The sequence below is a fragment of the Emydura macquarii genome, unplaced genomic scaffold (genome assembly GCF_026122565.2).
Source record: "Emydura macquarii macquarii isolate MOO-44397 ecotype Brisbane River unplaced genomic scaffold, CSIRO-AGI_Emac_v2 contig_719, whole genome shotgun sequence".
NCBI lineage: Eukaryota > Metazoa > Chordata > Testudines > Chelidae > Emydura > Emydura macquarii.
In genome coordinates, this window is record NW_027130856.1 from 15557539 (window position 1) to 15580270 (window position 22732).

Consider the following 22732-nt stretch of genomic DNA (forward strand, 5'->3'; position numbering starts at 1 on the left):
CATCCAGGCTAGGCAGTGGGGAAGCCTTTGCATTAACACCGAGGAGCAGCCAGTCTTGATACAGATGTGAAAGTCGGCTCAACAGCTGCTTTGTGAAGTCGATCATTTAAAAGCAACATGAGAAACAAGCACAGGTGACAATTTTAGTTTGCCTGATTGAAAGTGCACTTCTACAATGAGAAGTGACTGTAAAAATAGCACTTTACTCCTCAGATCTGCTCCATATGTGTGTGTAGGGTGAGACCTGCTTATGTCATGGACACAATGTATCTACTGTTTCTTACTCCTCTGAGTCCTGCAGAGCCAACACAGCTGAGACAGTGTGACCTGGATACTAGCCTTCCCTGTGCATCACAGAATTATTTTCTAAATCAAGTTACATCGGTGCAGCCTCATTGATGGGAACAAATCTAATTTGACCTGCCAAACCTTTATTACAGCGGATGATGTATGAAAAGGAAAAGAACTTAACTTGATTCAGAGTCCAGATTGTGAACCCTTATCTACATCTGAGCAGAGTCACTGCACCGCTGTGATTCTCTAGGATATGCTGCACCCAACTTAAATTGTGACTTGCAACTGTGCAACTTACCCTATTAAATTAAGCACATTTGATATAGAAAAAACATCCCTCGGCTCCCATGATGCCATTTTCACAGTCACTTTTAAGGGCAGCTCTGCATCTTAAACACAGGCATGGGTCTGAGTTCTCCCCACACAAATCACTCACCCCAAATGTCCACTGCTGTGACCCTCCAGATCCGTGGCATTTCATGAGACGAGGTGGGTCTGAGGAGCGAGTTTCTGACACATCCAAGCAGAGGAGATTATTTAAAATCAGCTCATGGTCTTCATTATAAATCCATATCTGGAAAAGGAGACCGAAAAAATGTTTGGCATGAAGTGCATAGGATCGGCGGGGAATTCAGAGTCCTTGAATGGCTTAAATCCTCTGGCTAGCTGTAAAGCAGGGGAGATCTGAATTTTCAAAGACACTTCCTGGCTCTTCACTGTTAATTTCAACTTTCCTCCCCTTGTAGGCCAAGAGCAACTATTTTGCCTTGTTACCAGTATTCAGGAGGAAGCAGTAATTGTAACATCCTAACATCCTGGGACTCCATTGCTATAATTATGTTTACATGTGTTTGGGAACATTCTGCTTATAACATCTCGTAGTTCTGTTTGCATTTTGCCTGTAATATCTCTCAGTTCAGTTTGCTGTTTAGAAACATTTTGAGGCCTTTTGTTACACAAGCAACTGCCCGGCCCATATCTAAGAACATTTACTGTGAATGTGCTTTGTTATTCTATGTCAATGGAATAATCCACATTGATGGCTGATTCCACCTTGGCATATTTAGGATTGTAATAATTTTTACTCCCCTCTTTTTCTGAAAGTACATATATCATTTAGTTGGAATGTAGTTTTAATTGGAAGTTGTAATTTTTGGTTTTGAGTTTGTTTTTCTTTGAAGTAGAAGTTAGTTAGCATGACTGAGGAATGAATGGTGTGTGTGTGATAATGAAGTGGAAAGTCAGCAACTCTAAGTCTCCCTGATAACAAAAGGAAGTAAAGCAAGACTTCGTTATAACAACTTTTACGATCCAGATGGCCGAAGAACGCGGATCAAGATAACACCAGGTCCAGAGGAGTCCACCCCAAGGACAGGAACAAGACAAAGTGCGAAACGAATGAGGAGATAACGAACAGATGTCATGCTTGAAACGCTGTGGATGATTGATAATCACACTGGGATGCGGATGCAGCCTGACACAGCAAGACCCATAGACTCAAATGGGAACTGCCTACTATAAAGATGGGGTGAAAAGATGAGGACTTTGGTTCTGCAAACATCTAGGAGCATCAGATTCGCGACAGACAGAGCCTGGCTTCTTCCTTGTATTCAGCCCACCTGGCCAGTAAGCTGGTTCGAGCAACTCATAGGCTGGTAATTATATTCCATTTGTGGGTGGGTGTGGGCATGGGCAATTGCTTTTTGAAACTTCTGTATTCACAATAAATGCGGCGTATTGCCTTGTCCCCCTGAATAAGATCCTGCTGGTTTTTTCTTTTACAAATGTAACACCCTAGCTCCTGTTCTGTCCCCCTGCTCATCTCATCTTCTGACTCCAGCTCCCTCTCAGCTTTCACTATTTAACCCCTTCCTAAAAGTCTGCCCCTATGATCATGGGCCCTGTGTAGATGGTTTCTCTGAGCCTGCTGTAATCTAGCATTTTTTAAATTAAATATCCTCCCCTCGAGATGCCAAATTCTGGTCCTCTCAGCCTGTGCGAAATCAGAGAGGCAGCTGGGCTCAGATAATATGGCAGAAACCCCTGACTGAGAATCTGCCTTTGCCCTTTGAGATCTCCATGCAGATTTCTATTTAACTTCAAGACATCGGGGACGAACAAGGTAGTAAGCTTATAGCCTCTCCAGGCTCTTTGACCCAACAGGTCACTGATTCAGAAAACAAAAAAGCAAAAACCTAAATTTTCTTAGTGAAGGAAGATCTATCAGCCCTGAAGGGACAGTTGGAGGCTTCTGAAGTTACACGAGTCTAGAATACAAGGTGGAAGGCTGGGAAAGATGCCCCATTAGTACTGTCTCAGCACTTAAGGCAGAAGGACCATTTTATTTGCTGAGACTGACTAGGGCCCTGATCCAGCCAAGCACTTAAACACATGCTTAACTCTGACTGGGTGCAGTCCCATGGAAGTCCAGGGGTGGGGAACCAAATAAAGCAGTATAAAATCTGAGTGGGGTCACCAATCGCGTGACCGTGGACAGCCACACAGGAACACTCATCTTTTGGTTCTGTTAGTCGGCTGAGGTGCTGGCAGCCGTTCAGCAAAGGCAGGAAATTGTCTCTGATGGCAAAGAGATGTTACTCTTTCAGGATTTCTGTGGCCCAGATGTGCTGAGACTCCTGCATGCTAACAGATTTAGGGCTGACATTATCAGGGACTCTTTGGGGCCCTACTAAACTTTCCCTACCAGCGAGAGCAAATGCTATTGCTAGTCCTGCTTCAGGCTAGATGTTGCCTGAGAAACAGGGGAAGACCATTATAACACACTCAAGCATAATTTTTTCGGGCCCAGTAACACAGTCCCCCCCCCCCCCCAAACACATCCACAATCCCTCATCCCATACATACAATTTCATGAGCTAAGAACATTTTTTTCCTCATGGTACTGGGGGTTGCAGCCTGAGCTGCCCCCCCCCCCCCTCCAGGGCCTCTGTGCCCCTGTAAAGTGTACCCTCCCCCCCCCCCCAATGTGGGGGCCCTGAACACACTGTACCCACAGATTCACCACTGTTATGAGTGATGTTTTGTACAAAGTATATCTTGTGAGCTATCATCTGAAATGTCATAAACTGCTAAGTATGACTGTCCTGTAAAATGTGTGTAGCAACATTGTTATGGAGTGCTGAGATTTTTTTTTGCTATATGTTTGTTACTGAAATGTTGTGTGTGGGAGAAACACCCACAGACCGGCTCTTCAGACATAACAAAGGCCTTTCATGTCATCCCAATTGTCATGTACACAAAAGGTGCGAGCAAGAAATGTACGATTCACCTGAGAGCCGCTTTGCATCTCATGTAGACAGGAGACTGCTTTGTCTGTACTCCAATGTATGTTTGGGGGGGGGGTGTTCCTAAAGAGGTGGTGGAGGGTATAAAATAAGAGATAATGGCTTCTTCATCACCTCCCTCCTCCCCCATCGCTACTGAAACAAGATTGCTTGAAAGCCTTTGAGCTGGGGAGATTGGTGCCAGGCTGGGAAGAGAATCTAACCTACATACTAAGAACTGTGAACTGCCTGCAACATCCAGAGGGGTGAGACAGTAGCTTGCTTCAAAGTTTACTTAGCTTGGTAAAGTTTAGGCATGAGATTGCAATTTGTCTCATCTTATTTCTTTTTGTAACCAAGTCTCACTTTTAATCACATAAAATCTATCGTTCTCTAAAGTTGTTTTAGCTAAACCAGTGAGCTTTGACTGACGTGTTTGGGGAATCGCTGCGCAGGTTAACAAGGCCTGCTGCACATTCATTTCCTTTGATAAAATGACGGACATATGAGCTTGCACTGTTCAAGGAGAGCTCAAGCGGGATAAGAAACATTTCTGGGGTGCAAGGTTAGGGCTGGGGGATCTGCAGATGTCTCCTTGTATACAGTTCATGAGTGGCTGGGACAGCATTTCTGTAACTTTGTGCCTTCACATACTAATGGCTGTGTGAAGGCGAAGCCTGGAGGGGCTGCTTTTCACTAGCAGAATAGTGTGCGAGCTAGGCTGAGCTAGCGATTTAAGTGTGCACAGAAATGCCACAGTCCAGAGTGTACGCTGGGGGAATGGCACAAGCAGTTTGTTTCAATCCTACAGAATACTGCAGTTTGTAAGTATCACTGCAGTCCCTAGAAACCCCACCCAAGACTTAGGACGCTATTGTGCTAGGTGCTGCAGAAGCATCAGTCCCTGCCTTCAGTCGACGAAGGTGGGAGACTTATCACGTCCGTTTTACAGCTGGGAACATGAGGCAGAGAGAGAGAGTAAAAGATGTACATGAGGTCTCACAATCTCCAGCAACACAGGAAATTGAATGCTGCGCTCCTTAATTCCAGACCACTGCATTAACCACAAGACCACCATGCCTCCCCTGACTTTCACCTCGACTAATCAGATGTTGCATAGCTTCAACTACTTTTCTTGTTTCAGGTGGTATAGAAAAGTAATGCGTGTAGGGATTCCCCCAGTGTCACCCTTTCGAAGCCACGGTATGAGGCGTAGTTCACTCCCTGCCCACCCCCACGTCCAAGTGGTGATATTTCAATATGGCTAACATGTTCTCTCTCGTGCTGCTCTGGCTTGCGTCCCTTTTAACACAGCATAATGATTCAGTTCCCGCTGTTTCCGACTGGTAGTGCATTTCATTCCACTACCCAGGCTCACTAGTACTGAGCATAGCTACTTATTCTTTTATATGACAGCTCTAAAAGCAATGGCAGCACAGCCCATTCATGTGTGCTCAAGTTTGTTGTGAGATGGGGCTTTCCTGCGTCCGCTCTGTGAGTGGTTGGTTAGCGATTAACTTAAACTTTTAATTTGTCTGGCTGTTGGTTCTGCCCTGCAATGGGCCCATTATTCAGACTCCACCATTCGTGGGAAGGCTGAAGGGGTATGTGTGACAGCCCTATACGATTCAAAGCCAGAAGAGGCCACTCTGCTCATCTAGTCTGAGCTCTTGTATAACACAGACTACAGGACTTTGCTGAATTAATTCCTGTTTGAGCTAGCGCAAAACTTTTAAAAATATGCGATCTGGGTTTCCAAATTTCTAAGTGATGTGGTGTGACACTGGCCAGCCAGATGCCTCCTTTTGCCCAGGCTCCAGGCATACGCTACGACTGACTTAAACTCATAGCTGAAGCCACGACCAGTTCTCACACACACACACACCCCCCCCCCCCGGTCATATGTTAGTTGTGCTCAAAATAGGTATTAGTCTTATAAGAATGTGTTTAGAATCTATGAAATGCCTGTAAATTGCTGCATTCATTAATCTCACTTGTAATGTCTGTATTCCAAGCTTATAAAAATCAGCTGGGCCATCAAGGAACATTGCAATACAAAGGATTGGTTAATGGCCCCCTCACACCTGGGACACGCTATGTGCAAGCAAGCTCATCCTGTGGACTTGGAAGTTGAATGAAGGAAAGAAAACAATGCCATAGGAAAATGTTTCCATCTTTTTGGCTGTTTGAACTCCAAAGGGCCAAAGCCTCTAAACTGAAGCCGGAAAACCCCAGGGGCTGCCGTCTAGGTCTGCCCTGACAGACACTTTGAATTGACAGAGCACTACAACTTTCATTCGTAGGATTTAGATAATTCATTTGTGTGTATGTTTGCTTGCTTTGTAAAAATAACTCTCAATAAATCTTTAGATAGTTTACTGCAGGATTAGCTACAGGGGTTGTTTTTGGTGTAAGATTTGCAGTACCAATTTATCTGGGATACATGACTGATCTCATGGGACTGGAAACAACCTGAATGATGTTGGTGTAAGTGACCATTTATCACTAAGTCCAGTTTGTCTGGCTGGCAAGATAGACTGGAGAGGCTAACAGGGCTCTCTGTGACATCATGGTAAGCCTGTTGTAGGAGTTCACATTTGTTTCTGGCTTGGTGAAATCTAATTATAGAACACACAACCAGTTGGCGGGGTCTGCAACTAAGATCCTTTACCCAGTGTGCTAGGCACTATACCTGCACACAGGGAAGATCCTTTAAATGGATAGGACAAGGGAAGTGTCATTAATGGGATCTAGGGCACAGAAAGATTGATACTTAGGCATCTAAGTCCCCTACGCTATAGATATTGTGGTATGGCTTGCTCTCAGGCTCTCCTGTTGACTGATTTGACTTTAATTCAGCAATAATTAGGCCCAGGAAAAAGTTAGACTGATTGTTCAGCCTCATGGTTAGGGAACACACTGAAAGGTGACAGCTCCCTCTTCAAATCCCTTCTCCCCTATTCCGGCTGAGTACTCGTTCCACGAGCCTAAAGATTATAAGGGAGCTCCCTGCTCCGCCTTTTATTGTGGATCCCACCCACAATTAATGCAGCCAAACACCCAGCTTTCCTCTGTTTGTGAATCATTAGCAGAGAGAAGGGCCTCCTTGCAGCCCAGGTTTAGGCACTTTTGAGGGGGAAGAGGGAGAATTAGCTCACACCCATCTTGTCAGGATCCCCCATGGGCCAGTTTAGGCAGCTCCCCTTTTAGCAAGCTGGGCTTTGTAAGATCAGGCACCTCTCTCCCCATCCATTCCAGCAGAGCCTGGGTTCCTAAACTCAGGCATCGTGGAGCACAGTTCCTGTGACTTTTCTAGGCACCTATCTCCCTTCCTAGAGCCCATCCTAAAGTCTTGCCCAATGCCCTACAGGGAATCCATGCAAAGACAGGAAATGAACCCAGATCTGCTGGATCCCAGTTCAGCACCTTCATCACAAGCCCCTCTTTGGTCATCGTGTGCTGCCGCCCGTTTTTGCTGTCTCTGCCCTGCTGCGGTTCACCTTGGGATCCGTTTAAGATTACTTGTCAAATACATCATATCCAATCAGGGACTAACCAGAGCTTGTAGGAGACTATCTGTTCTGCAGAAAGCTCCCTTCACAGGGCCGAAAAGTCCATAAGGCAAGGCTCTGAGAAGGATGCTAGCTCCACCCATGCTGTCCCCACAAAGAATCCAGCAACTCAGCTTACCAACTGCCCTGGGTACCTTTGGGCTCTGACAATATCAGGCATCGTACCCGCTATGGAATACTGATGCCCTCTCTCTCTCTCTCTCGGTCTGTGCTTCCTTTTCCCCCCCCTCATGAGGCACCAACGTAAGCTCCAAGGTGGAGCCTGAGCCTTCTGGAAACTCAGCTGCTCCCAGTGCTGGGAAGGAGGTGAAGACTTCATAAGTGAAGACTTTGGATCAGAACATCAAAAGGATTTAAGCACCTAACTCCCCTCAGCTAGGCACCTAAATACCTTTGAGAATCTGGGCCAGAGTCTTCCACCATGAGTATTTCAGCTCTTTCCCTGATAGTTCTAAGGGCACCTGCTTTTGCTGGAGAGTCTCCTGAAAGCAAAACTACAAAATTCTTTTTTTGCTAGCGATATGAAGTTAGTGATCCTATGAAAGACACAGATTGTTTAAATCACGCCTGTGGTGCTGTTATAGCTTAGGATCCCACACACTGGCTCCATGGTCTATGTGCACATAGACCCAGTATTTCATGCAACTCCTGCAACTAGGGAGCAGTGACACAACAGTCATGAAGGCGAGAAAGTATTTTTTCCACTGTGGTTTTGAATAGGAGAAAAAGCATGAAAGAGACATCTCAAGGGAATATGTTTACATTATTAAACTATCATTATTTTATGACAATGGGGTCTGATGATGCTTTGATCTTGGCAGGGTTCTGCTCTGTTAACCACCTGTACATTAATTGCTTGCACCTCAACATCCTGTTTCGCTTTCTGTCATTAACCTTGTCAAATTGATGAGTCCAGAATTGCCACCATTGATGTTAAGGTAGCAGGCACCAGTAGAGCCATTTAGGAAAGCCAGATTCCCATCTGACTGCTAGAATGATAAAAACTTAAAGCTGCATTAAGAGAACTTCACCCCTCAGATGCAATTTTTAAAGAAGAGGAGAAAAGTAAACGAAAACTGGGAAAGAGCAAATAACAGAAATGCTAATGTTGAGAGTCTTTCGAAATCAAAGTGCAGTTTAGAATAAAATTTCTTATTCCAAATATATGGTTGGAAAGTGTAGCTCTCACATGATGTCTGTGAAATTTTTACTGATGTTTGAACCTTTCAGACTTTAAATAAAACATACAGATGGTAAAGGTCATCGTCCTGATGCTGATCTCAGTTAACAGGGGTACACATTTACTCCTAATTTACACCAGTGTGTACATTTACTCCATTACTCCTAATTTACACCAGTAATCATATCAAAACGAAACAAGCCCCTCCATGTTCTAAGCTCTTAGGTTGGGTTCTTTCTGCTCAAATTGGTTTGACTTCACCCAGCTCATAGCACCACAACTACACCATGCCATGAGTGTGAGTCTCCTGTGAATCTGCATGAGTTTTACACTCTCCCTGTATAAAATATCAAATTCACTGCACTAAAGCCAGGCAAATTAAATTAATTCTGTCTTTATTTTTTCTAGCCTCCCTGAATGTGATGCAACTCCGGCTATTGTCTCACTTGGAGAGCATGAGTAATAGATAGTCAGTATGATAATCTGCATATCATCATATTTCAGAGACTCCCACTGCAATCTGCAGGAAAAAGGTCCTAAGACCTTATAGGCCCAGCTCTCTAACATTTTTAGTATAGATCCTGGCAGAAGCATGAAAGGAAGGCAAGATTAAAAATGAGGAGAGAATGGAAAAACAGCAGCAGAGGCTGTATTTTATTAAATGGTGACAAAAACGAAAAATGTCAAACAGATAAAAGAGTTGAGAGGAGCAGCAATTTGAGCAAAAACTAAGACAGGATGGGGGGGAGGGGAGGATGAAAAAAATATGCTAAAATGATTAATATACAAGGCATCACTTCTCTAACTAGAGCCTCTGCAAATCAGCTGAAATTCATTAGTCTGAACGTAAATAGAAACAGTATGTTCTTCATTCTCAGGCTAGAACAGCAATAGTGACCTGCAAATTGGCAACCAACCAGGGTTCAAATGATGGGAATGAAAAGCCCCCAGCGTTGCTCTTATTGTATTAAGGTTTTGCACATAACTAATAACTCTGAACACTGAGGTTAACCCATGAGCACTGGCTGAGTGATTGTAACTCTCATTGTTGCAGCTCAGCAGGGCTATTCACTAATAGGTTACATTGAGGAGCACTGCATAGGAAACAAATCTTCTATGGCAGCTAGCTTCTGGGAGGAGATGGACAAAGCAGAGTGGGGAATTCTCTGCTCAAATTCTTGAACAACTAGTGTTTGGATTCATGCTCAAGCAAGGTATCCAGGCTAGGTCTACCCCTCCACTCCAACTTTTACTGCACAAGGCAGCTTGACTTTGCCTTCTCTTCACTTCTATTATTGGACTGTACCTCTGCTTTAGAGAGATACCACTGGAACATTTAAGAGTGAAGCTCCATCCCAACTCTCGTTGGAAAAGGGCATGTTGTTTACAATATTACAATTGCTGCTCTCTAGAGATTATTTACATTGCCACAGGACCCCATTGTGCTAGGTGCTGTACAGACACAAAACAAAAAGACAGTTCCTGCCCCCAAGGGCTTACAATCTAAGCATTGGACAAGAGGCAACAGCTGAACACAGGCAGACAAGAGAGTACAAGGAGTTGGCATGACAGATTCAGCACATCAGCAGCCCAAGCTCTATGTTGTGATAGCAAATCATTCACATGCTCCATTCTCCACCATGCTGAGGGTATTTTATGTATCCATAATAAACGCAGGCAAATCAGGTGACGATTTTGGATGAAATCAAAGAAAATAGTTGGGCTGCAATTAAACTTTAATTAATTGCTCGTATTCTCAGAATTCCTCCCACCCCATTGAACTTGTTTTTAATGGCTTGTCTTATTTGCTGAATGCTGTAGGACTGTTTTCTTTCTTCACAGAAATTCTTACTGTCTCCCTTGAAGATGACTTTGGTAAATCAGGGCCTGCTCAGGAAGAGACTGTAGAAAAGGGCTGAAGTTTCATGTCACTGTCAGCACCTTTACTCTCGCTATTTCCTAGATTGTAAGCAGGTGGTAATCCAGCCTTCAGGTGGCTTATTTTTAAGAAGGTTTCATTAATTTTGTTACATGCTGTTTAGGTTGGTGCAGATGGGCACAGAATTCAGATAGATGCAGGGTTCCCATGTCATGTCATTTTCTTGTAGAGAGTTTTAAATAATTGTAGGCTAGATTTTGGAATTTTTCAGGGCTTACTGTAATTCACTAAACTATCCTGGACTTTTCCGATTTTGTTTTCCATCTCTAAAATCTGAATACTGAGCATTCTCTCCCTCCCTCGCAGGAAAAGCACATTCCCCACTGTCCTGTCCTGGTAGAAAGATGCTGAGCCTTGCTCATGAACTAGTTCCTTTCATTAAAGAGGTGAAAAATACTCCTGATATGTTCATGCATGATTGTAAATGGACAATGATGGCCTAAACTACAATCAAAATCAAGACCGATTCTGACAGATGACTCAAGGAGAGTTAAGGTATCATGACTCCAAGTCTATTAAAGTGTAAAGGTGTGTAGCATAGGGCTGGTGGATCCACTTGCTGGTGGATTCTCTATACTTTAGAGAGTCTTTAAACCATGATTTGAGGACTTTAAAAACTCAGTCATAGGTTAGGGGTCTCTTACAGGAGTGGATGGGTGAGGTTCTGTGGCCTGCTTTGTGCAAGAGATCAGACTAGATGATCATATTGGTCCCTTCTGACCTTAGAGTCTGAGAGTCACTGATTTGTACTTTTCTGCTTGTAAGCAGCATTTTGCTATTTGGGGTTTTGGAGTTGTGTGTTGATATGAAGACTTCCATTGCTATACAGCTTGCCGCCCAAACTACAAGAATCTAAAACTTTGCCTTTCCCATTAAGCAAGTACTTTGTCAAACCATCTTCACTACAACAAGAAAAAATAGTTGTTTGTTACAGTGTTTTCTTACTCCTTCATAGCATATACTGCTAAAGCCAACGTAGGGCAGTAATTCAAAGCGATAGCATGCCTTTTCATGAAGCCATACCCATTGATCAACTCATACCAACCACGGAAAGAACCACTGAAAAACTTCACGCCAATTTTAGAAACCAGTAAGTGACATCTAGAGGAATCTTTAGTTTAGGACAGTCACCATTGGAAAAGCAGCCCATTATGTGGAAGAGACTTACTATCATTAACTGTGTTACAACAGACGCAGAAATTTTCCAGTGTTTACAAAAAAAATCTGGTTTAACAGGTGAGGAAAAGATCATTTAAAAAATCCCTCACTGGTAGCTGCCTGATAATGATATTATCTATCCTCTCAGTCTTCAGCCTTTCCTTCCGTCCCCTCCTCCTCAGGTAGGATCAGAAGCTAAAATAGCAAAAGAACAAGTTAAAAATTACTTAGACAAGTTAGATGTCTTCAAGTCACAAGGGCCTATCGAACTGCATCCTAGAATATTCAAGGAGCTGACTGAGGAGATATCTGAGCCATTAGTGATTATCTTTGAAAAGTCATGGAAGATGGGAGAGATTCCAGAGGACTGGAAAAGTGGAAATATAGTGCCCATCTATAAAAGGGGCAATAAGGACAACCCAGGGAATTACAAACCAGTCAGTTTAACTTCAGTACCCATAAAGATAACAGAGCAAATAATTAAGCAATCAATTTGCAAACACCTAGAAGACAATGAAGTGATAAGTAACAGTCAGCACGGATTTGTCAAGAATAAAGCATGTCAAACCAACCTGACAGCTTTCTTTGACAGGGTAACAAACCTTGTGGATAGGTGGAAAGTGATAGATGTGGTATAGCTTGACTTTAGTAAGGTTTTTGATATGGTCTTGCATGACCTTCCCATAAAGAAACTAGGGAAATACATTCCAGATGGACCTACTATAAGGTGGGTGCATAACTGGTTGGAAAACTGTTCCCAGAGAGTAACTCTCAGTGGTTCACAGTCAAGCTGGAAGGGCATATTGAGTGGGATCCCACAGGAATCAGTTCTGGAATACGGAATCTGTTCAATACATCAATGATTTCAGACCATGGCATAGAGAGTACACTTATAAAAGTTGCGGACAATACCAAGCTGGGAAGGGTTGCAAGTGCTTTGGAGGATAGGATTAAAATTCAAAATGTTCTGGACAAACTGGAGAAATGGTCTCAAGTAAATAAGATGAAATTCAATGAGGACAAATACTAAAGTGCTCCATTTAAGAGGGAACAATCAGTTGCACACATACAAAATGGGACTCCCTATGAAGGAGTACTACGGAAAGGAATCTGATGGTCATAGCAGATCACCAGTTAACTATGAGTCAACGTGTAACACTTGCAAAAAAGTAAACATCATTCTGGGATGTATTAGCAGGAGTGTTGTAAACAAGACACAAGAAGTTATTCTTCCCCTCTATTCTGCGCTGATTAAGCCCTGGGCGCCACATTTCAGGAAAGATGTGGTCAAACTGGAGAAAGTATGGAGAAGAGCAATAAAAGTGATTAAAGGTCTAGAAAATATGACCTATGAGGGAAGATTGAAAAAAATTGGGTTTGTTTAGTCTGGAGAAGAGAAGACTGAGATGGGACATGATAGCAGTTTCCAAGTACATAAAAGGTTATTACAAGGAGGCGGGAGAAAAATTGTCCTTCCTAACCTCTGAGCATAGGACAAAAAGCAATGGGCCTAAATTGCAGCAAGGGCAGTTTAGGCTGGACATTAGGAAAAATTTACTAACAGTCAGGGTAGTTAAGCGCCAGAATAAATTCCCTAGGAGATTGTGGAATCTCCATCATTGGAGATTTTTAAGAGCAGGTTAGACAAACACCTCTTGAGGTCTCTTCCAGTCTACAATTCTATGATTCAGTAGTTCTGTTCTTAGGGGATTTTGACAGCATCTCCTTATAGGAATAGCCCTCCTTGAAAGAGCCACCAGACCCACAATACTTTATGCCCACTTTTTCCCTCGGAAAGTCAGTGTTTCCTGGACAACAGCATCTTGAGATCATGATTAAATCAAAAAATGTCCATTTCAGGTTTGTCTGGCGTGTCAAAGTGTAAATGTGCATCTAGTATTCTTCAGCGATTGCTTTGCTGATGTTTTGTCTCAGGGAGAAAGTCCTTTTAGGAGGAGGCTTCATAAATACCCAATTAAAGGTTCTGACTGTAAAAATAGTGAAAACTGCAGTTCTCGACACAGGTATTATTTAAGAAAACTGTACTGTTTTCCCTATCTCAGCAACACAATCTTACAGCAGGATAGCACAGCTGTAGTAAATATGGCATTTTATAAAATTGTTTGAGAGCTTAACCCAATAAAATATGTATGTTTACTTATTTATACAGCACCATAAGAGTTTGCTGGCATTTTACTGAAGTATACATGTTCCCAGCCCCAAAGAGTTTACAGTCTAAGACCCCAATCAAACAAAGCACAAAAGCACATGATTAACTTCAAGCAACTGAGTACTCCTATTGACTGTAATGCTTATAGTTAAGTACTTTACAGGCTTGAGGCCTAAATTAGTCCAATAAGGAAACGGTGCCAGACAGTCAGAAAACAGGAAGGAGGGTTACAACAACAGAAATCCCAAAAGTAAAGTTTTAAATAAAACTACTTCATTAGAAAATAAGGGCAATAAGATAGTATATACAAGAAGAGAAACAGGTTTTAAGAGTCAAGGCTCAGTGAGTTTCCCGCAAGAGTCTGATACCTACCTAGAGCTATCCCGGAAAAACTGCATTGATTGTGATGACAATAACTTCAGTGCATGTCTTGGCAAATTAATTAATAATAGTTCTCTGTTCTATAGTGACCAGAAGCATGCTGGGTGCTTCTCAGGAGAGAAAGAGACCACAGTGACTCCTGCCCTAGAGACCTCATCTTCTATATTTTAGACATGACAAAGGAGGATGTGATGAGACCAATAATGAAGAGGCTGACAGCAGCATACAGTTTCAGCATATTCACACATTGCTATTTCTGGGTTTTGTCTTGTTCTTATATTAGTCAGCTAAAGATAGTGATTAAAGAGTAGTGCTTTGTATTTCTGTAGTGCTTTTCATCAGAAGATTGTGATGTGATTTCCAAACTTTAAACTTCACAAACCCCCTATGAGGTGCCAAGCATCATTTTCTCCATTTTACAGATGGGGAAAACTGAGGTCCAGAGTGAGACTTACTGAAGGCTGTGGAATCAGCAACAGAGCCCAGGCACATGATACCCAAGTTTCTGCTTTAACCATCAGACGCTGTGCAAAACACCAGCTTAGTCTCTCAACCCATTTTCTCCTTTGAAATATGGACTAAGCCTTAACAGCAAAGGGTTACGTATTTTTTAATGAGGCAGAAACTTCTGAGAACATTAATTCTTTCTGACTGATTGCCCCAATGAGTTCATTTGTGGGTCAGTATCAGCTATGTAAACAGATTTTATTTTGTGAAAACTAGTTCAACCACTGAAGGCTGCAAATATATTCTGTTAAAGACCTGGGATTTTACAGAATTAGGGAATTTTTGTTTGATGATTTTTTACCTTTACGTTCCCAATTTCTCTTTATTTCAAATCTGTCCCTGGATAAAGCAGGAAAAGTTTTGGTAATGTACCCACTTGGCTTTTCAGATATTATGCAATATGCACTAAAGAGGGCCATCACTTCTGGTACATGTAGCCTGAGGACACAACAATAAGAGCGAAAGCAAGAGAAACACAGATTCCTATCTGGTTTGAAGGAACACTGATACTCCAGGGCCTCCTCTCTTCTGCGGTTAGCAAAGTGAGAACTCACCAAGCACTTTAATCTGAAGTGACAACAGCAGACACGTGCATGGGGAGCTTTCAGGACTCCCTGCCTTCCCGACTATAAGTAGAACAGCAACAGCACCTGACAGAAGACTCTCAGCTCTTCTTCCTCCATCAGCCTCACCTCCAGCATGTTCTGTTCCTTTTGCCACGCTTCCCCTCTTGAGGTAAAGGGAGACCCCATTAGCAGCTCTTTCTCCCCTCTGGGAAAAAGGCATTGAACAGCAGTAAGGCTTTATGTAAATTCTCCCCTTTGAAAGGCCTCACTCTTCTCAAATGCCTGAAATTACATTTGCTTTTTCAAAATTTGAAACTAAACTCCAGAGCCTCCCTTTTTTCCCCCTTTTCAAATCCATGCAGATTTTCCAGCCTAACCCCATCTAAGTGATGGAATTTATAGGACTGGGGAGCAGCAGGGACATGCCACTGCACAGTTCTGCCGAAATGCATTTCCTTGACTGGCTCTGGGTTGCTTGAGAGCATGGACTCCTTACCAGGATGCACTATTTTCTTCCCCTTACTGCATCCCATCACTACATCGCCGTGACATGTCAAGCCTTGGGAAATCATTGAGTTTCCCCCTGCTATTCTGAATTGCTCAAACTACTGGACATCAGTGCTCAAACTATTTTTAAAATGTTCTTTGCTAGTGATTATCAAAGAGAAAACTAAGAGTTAACAATGCTGCCAACTCTGTTGACTATCATGAGCCTCATAATATTTGGTCTTAAAGCCTCAGATCCTAGAATCAGGGGATAAAGTGAGAATTTCATTCTTTTTTTCCCAAAAATAAGTTTCTAGCCCTCATGTGTGCAGAGAAAACGCTTGAAAACAAAGTACAGTCTCTAAGATCTCAACCATACTTTTAAAAAATTCACTATTTTTAAGCCAATTTCATGATTTTAGCAGGCTGACTCCTGATATTTAAGTTGATTTTAGGGTTGGCATTTCTGAGTTAAACCTTAGCATGCTGAAAACTAGCTCATAGGTTCTGATACTACCAGTGTCACCAGTGATATCATTTATCCAGCAAAATGGCTGCCATTAGCAAGAGTCTCAAGGGAGGCAATTGTAATTCAAAACCTCATTTTTTACCACATTTCATAGTTAGTGGTATAAGCGGCTTTTTAATTTTTGGAACCTGCTGATCAAAAGTGCCTATTGTGTTGCTATAAGTAGATTTGTATTTGGCATGTATTCGAAGAGATAATGATAGCACTTCATACACAGAAAAGATGGTAGAAAAAGTTACCTGAAAATTTTCAGACAGTCTAGAAACTGACACAAACTAAAATTAAATGCTCCCTGCGCACATTTGAAAAATCTTGTATAATTTATCTGAAATGCACCAGCAAGAGGATCACTGATAGAAAATAGGCATCGGTAGTATTTTAAAGATGCGCTTATCCTTTTTACAGGATTTATTAGGAAAACAAAACAGGCCTAAGGGGAGAAAGTTATATTGTTTAAAAATATGCCAGGTTAGTAGAGAACAAAAGTATCTCAGAAACAGATAACTTGGTGTTGGGTCAGTTTTCTATTAAAACTCACTACTGAGTTTGCTTCAGGTAAATTAGGTGCATTGTAAAGGGAGCCAGATGGTAGCGTTCAAAAGCTATGTTTATACCTCCTGAGAAGGGTAAAATGGGAAAGTTACAATTACAAGTGACTGCATTTCTTAACCACCTTCTCTTTCTTCCTGAATACCATAAGGTGACTTGAGGAGAAGGGATGTAAACAGAGCTTATGTTAGGGAGGGGAAGCAACAGTCTTCCCCCACCAATGTGGAATTCTAATAGCTCAATGTTAAGATCATAGCAGGAAGAGAGGGAGACAGCAATCAGACTGTATGGATATTTATTATCATCGCTGATCAACGTCCACATAAATGTCACGTTTTTCAAAACTTCCACTTCACAGATTGAGTAATTTTAAAATGCAGCTTCACACTTCTGCATCACAGATAACCACTGTACGGTTCTGTGTAAACTGATTCAGCACCGTATTCGCATAGTCAATTAGTAAGACAGCTAGCTTTTTATAAGACCTAAAAAGAAATCAGAGTAAAAACCTTGACTCCAACACCAGAATAAAACAAAAGCCTATTTTTGCTGCTGGTGATAATAACTTCTTCCCCAAGGAACTTACACTTGCTTTGTTAAAACTATTTGATGAAACACAGGAGTTACTGAGAAAAAAAGAAAAAATTACTTACCTGTCACACTTGTTCTCTGAAGATACAAGCTGCAGCAGATCACTCCTTAGCTCTGGCATCTCTCAAGTCTCACCTACTAGCACGGTTTTAAAGCCATTGGCTCCAGTAAGTAGCGTTGTACACTGCCTCTACAGTAGACCCACCAGGCCCCTTAGTGTCTTAAGGCATCAGTACATTCCTAGGCTAATGTAGAAATAATAGCACCAAGTTTTCAAAACTGACTAGTGATTGTGGATGCCTTGATTTTTGGGTGATCACCTTGAAACTCCTTAAAGCAGCCTGATTTTCAGAGAACTAGATTTATGAGGCCCCAAGTCACAACGTGCTAATGGTGCCACAAAACAAGATACCCAGAAAAGGCAATACTTGTCTTAATTAAAAACAAACTTAAGAGAGGCAGAGTGCAAGGGGGACAGTAGACAAAGAAGAGGTACATACACAGCATCAGTCCCCATGAGAAGAACCAGTTAACAACTCACTGTCTGTAGCAGCTCTTAGAATCAAAGGAATGTCAGCCATTCAACCAGGGGGAGCCAAGGTGGAGCCCATGAGCCATATGCAGCTCACATTAAACACAAAGATGCAAAGCACTAAGACAACAGCTCCCAGCATCTGATGCTCCAGATGGACCAGAGCAGGCTGGCCTGCACAAGACTACAGCCTGGTCTACACTAGGAAATTAGGTCACTTTAACTACAACGGTCAAAAATCCACACCCTCTGAGTGGCACTGTTAAGCTGACCTGAGTCCCTGTGTAGACAGCACTAGGTCGATGGAAATATTCTTCCATCACTCTCTCAGGGAGGTGGATTACCTACACTGGTGGGAGAATCCCTCCTGTTGGCCTAGGTAGTGTCTGCATGGAAGGGCTGCAGCTGCAACTGCACAGCCGTGCCACTGTAGCATTTTAAGTGTAGACATACACATGAATGTGGCATGGTGGGATCTGCAATCTACATGGCCAGTAGTTGCAGGCTGAAGATAAGAGTACTTTGCAACTGGCTCCTTTCCATCAAAATTAGGTGTTGGACTAGCCTCCTTCTCAACAGAACATGCTGGCAATTTGCAAAGTCTGGAAAATCCTTACTTGAATTAATGGCAGCAAGCCAATACTGATCACCTACCTGGTTTCGATCATTGTAGTCACACTCCCTAACTCCTACTAGTCCTCCTTTCTGACTTGGGTGACCCTGGGCAACCAAACATTTGTTGGTTTGCAGGTGATACAGCTGTGAAAGGAAAGGACAACAGCTTAATTTATGCCATCATTAAAAGGCAAGTTATCAGAAGGAACATCTGGCAAGTTTTCTAATATCTGTATTTCCTAAAACTCATCATATGCTCACAAAGAAACGCCTTCTTCCTTTTTCACATACAGGACATTCTGCTTTTTACATTAATATGTTAGTATAAAAACACTTTAAAACAATTTAATTTTATTTTCAAGATATGGCAAGTTTTCCCCTTGCTATTTGGAAGCAGTGTGAGCACATGACAGAATCTGGCCTTTTTATTTACGTAATTCAGTTATTCTCTACCAACTCCATCCTCTCTCTGAACAGCACAGCTCACACATACGCTTTCACTCCTAGATATTTAATGGGTTTTCTTTCTAGGATTCACAGCAATTACAAACATCAGAATGCTTTCTCCCCCAACACCCACCATCTTCCCTTTTGGATTAATTTAATGCAAGTGACTTTGTTCAACCTGATTTCCAAAATCCTCTCAGGAATTGAAAATCTACCTGGTTTCAATTATGTTAATTTAATTAGGACTCAATTCAATTGAATGGGGATTCAATTTAGAGTGTAAAAATTTCCCATGTCTTTCAGAAATGCTCCCAGCTCAGTTTCAATACATTGACTGTAACCTGAACTAGAATAATCCGGGGGTTGTTTTTTTGGCCAGACTGGGATCAGACACCCAATATATGGCTGCATACTGAAGAAAGCCTACTAGGGAGATGAATTATGATGCTCCCAGTGGTTGCTCAGCTGCTCTCCTGGTTTGACAAGAGTGGCCCCGCCCACCACCAGACTTCTGCTGATAGTCGTTTGGTCAGCGAAGCCATGAAGTAGCTCAGCATGCTCAACTGCTTTTATGCTGGTCTAGAATTATTTGGCTTCAGTATGATTAACAACAGAAAAAAACTGATCTCCCTTTTGGAGCTGAATGTAGAAGAGATTTCACTTTGACACCCTTGGGATAGTGAGCCATCCTAAAAACAGAGCTAATTTTGCCTTTGATAAATGGATACAGTTACCTCAGCTTTTGTATTATTACTAAGCTATTCCTAGTGTGGGGGCAAGGAGGATATCAATATTGTATTATTCTGTAGATTTATAAAAACCAGAAGGCATTGCTATGAACATTCTAGACACTTCTAACACGTACATAAAATCCAGAAAGCAATAGCAACTCTAGCATGACACTAAATAATCAGACAGCAAAATCAACTAAATTCCATTTTTCTCTGAACATTACCCCCAGCAGTATTTGCTTCTTCAGATGCCCTAAGAAGATGCTATGTCCCACGGCATACTAATTAATAGAGTATAACTGCTATCTCTTTGCTGAATCACACTACACACATCTAAATGAAACAGATAACTTATTTTAAAATGAGAGGATTCTAAGGAACGTTCTCGATCAAAGATTTTAGGGAAGATCCAATTTTGAATGTTAATACTCACCAGTAGCTCCTTAAATTATGTAATTTACATGGTTTTAAAATGATTTGCGTGTGTTATCAGTCAAGGGCCACTAATGTTTGAGAATGCTGTTAATAATCACAAATAATTTTTATAATACTTCCTCAGTTGGCTAACAAGCACTCACTCCGCTGATCCAAATTAGTTTTAGAGAATAAGGTGGGATTTGGGGTAATTAATTATGAACCCTTAAGAGTCTGACACACAGTGGAGATATTGGCTGATTATTCTGTTCCCTGGGCCTCTTGAATCAGTTTATGTAATGAATTAGAGCCAAAGCTGATTAACCATCCCACACAATATTGAGCACACTTATCAAACCCCAAAGAATCAGGCTGCAGGACTTTAATTAGATTCGTCAATACACTGCTCTGTTCATTCAAAGGACGCACAAGACTATCCTCTAAATTGAAGGGAGGGAAATCCTAGGCTAGGGAGAAGGCCCCTCACTTTATTTTGAGATGTTCAAAAGCCTTTAGTAATGTCATCCAAAACCAACAGAATTCCTTTAGCTAAGCCTTTATCTGGGAGTATCCAGAAAGCCGTTATCCTCCAAAGACAAAAAGAGTGACAAGAGAAGTGTCTAAGTTAGTTAGGTGCATCAGGTGCATTTAGAACAAACTATACATTTCATTTTGAAATATATAGAGGCCCAAGCAGCTACTGAACTGAATATGGAAATATTCTATAACTGCTTCACTGCTGGATTCAGCTGCAGCTCCTTCTACAGTGAAATCCTAGTGATCTCAAAGTGACTCCATGTGAACACAGGTGATCACCATGCAGCAGCCTGTGAGATCAGGGCCCTGCATTGCAACAGTTATGTCAATTTTTTTAAATGTATTGCTAAATATTGCAGGCTATGCTACGTTGTCCTGGTGCAGGGGTGGGGGCATGTTTACTTATTAACCAGCCGGCTTATTAAATTGGTTTATGATTATCAGTGGAAGTTTCCCACCTGTTCAGATCTAAAAGAAGAATTACTTGAGTCTCCTACAGCTCTCTTGCACACAGAAAAGATTGACATATGTTCTATGGAATCTGGAGTCATTCCTGCTTTTTTTGAAGTTTAAAAAAACAAACTATATGGGGCCAAATTCAGAACTGGCAAAAGCAGGTGCAACTCCAATGACTCCTGCATACAAACCCATAAACCAAGGTACACTTAATAAGAGATGGATATGCACCATTTTAAAAGTCTATCACCATTTCCTTCTTGGTGATGGTTATTGCTACGGTTCCATTAATACACCAGATACTTTCTCTGACCATCTAAAAGTAAGATTTCTTACTTGACCTCATCCTATGAGTAAAGGACAAAAGAAGCATTTTCAGTTTCAGATGTGAATTTTCATCTCTGCAGAAAACTGTTGAATAAAAGGTACAGACTTGGGAAAGCTAATTCTATTGTACATCCATAATAAACAGAGTGCAAAAGTCTCATGGAAGGTTCTTCTCACTCCAAATCCATTCTCAGAACCAATGGTCAGCTATGAGAGTATCCTATATGGACTTTAAAACTGCAAAGCCCACAACATAGGAAAGACATTGCTTCAGTACTATACCATCTGAAAAGGGCCTGGCTTATGTAAAGGAGCCTTAAACCTTTTCCAATTTACTTCTGGATAAATATACAAAATTTATTATTTTCAAGACAAAACTAAGTTTTATTACAATATACCACCAACTCACCTGCTGTGAAAACAACTTATCGTACTCAATTTTGTGTGTACCTTTCACAAAGTCTCAAAACTACCTAAAAAGGGGTGATCTAAGGATTTTCTAAAGTTGAACAGTATCTTACCCTTCCACGCTGCAGTATTTTTGGTCGTTTTTGCCCTCGGTTAATAAAAACTGGTTGCTGAGCTTTGGCATTGGGCCCAGATATTTGCATCTCTGGGTAGATATTATCTAAATACCATTTAAATGATTTGCAGTTCAATTTTTTTCTCAACTCCACACGGTCAGTAATGTTTCCATAATTCCTGGCCCTTAGTTCAGGTCTTAGGGCAAAATATTGTTCCTACATAGAAAAGAAATAGGAGAAAATATTATATCAGAACTATTTACATTACTTTTAGTACCAATTTTAATCAGTTATTAATCCAATGCATTAAACCATATGCTTGTTCCATTTAACCACTGACTTAAAGAACTAGTTCTCTGAAAATTGGAATTCCATAATGTCATTTTAGAGTTAATGTTTATTGTGCCTCTAGGATTTCCACAACAAATTTGTGGGGTTTATAAGTGAAAAAATTATTTATTTTCTAACTGCCAAACATGCAAGTTTAGGGCTTGTTCTTGCAAATGCATCTGAATGATGTTATTCATGTGGTTAATCTCCCTGACTTCAATAGGACTATTCATGTGATTGAAGTTATTCATATCCCCATGTGCGTGCAGGACCAGGACTTTAACCTGGGCTGCTGGAGTCAAGATGGGTTCTTTCCTTGTCCTGCCTCATCACTAGTAATGCAGATTCTACAGGCTAAATTATGGTCTCAGTTACACCTGGGCAACCCCAACAGCGATGCAATGAGAGCTAATGGGATTACACAAATATCAGTAGGCATAATGCAGAATCTTTATCACTGGTGATGTACAAGAAGAAAAATTCCCACATTGATTCTCATGCCCTAGACTGAGTTTGCAGGTAACATAGAAGAGACACTATTTGTAGACTAGGCTAATTTCATATGCATTCTTTAGGCTACAATAAGCATGGAACCCTGACACTTTGCTGGTAG

At 41.6% G+C, this 22732-nt stretch overlaps 1 protein-coding gene across 2 annotated transcripts in view; it reads right to left on the minus strand.

The window, feature by feature from the left end:
• Window positions 1-22732, minus strand: part of GALNT11 (polypeptide N-acetylgalactosaminyltransferase 11) — a 75875-nt gene that overhangs the window by 1975 nt on the left and 51168 nt on the right. Inside the window, exons 9-11 of one of the 2 annotated variants that reach the window (XM_067542736.1) lie at window positions 21787-22005; window positions 18393-18497; window positions 731-868 (exon numbers count right to left, since the gene is read on the minus strand). In XM_067542736.1, coding sequence (XP_067398837.1) covers window positions 731-868; window positions 18393-18497; window positions 21787-22005 — 462 coding nt within the window. Of the gene's footprint in view, window positions 1-730; window positions 869-9045; window positions 11623-18392; window positions 18498-21786; window positions 22006-22732 lie in introns of those variants that run through there. The other variant, XM_067542737.1, reaches the window with a different exon arrangement.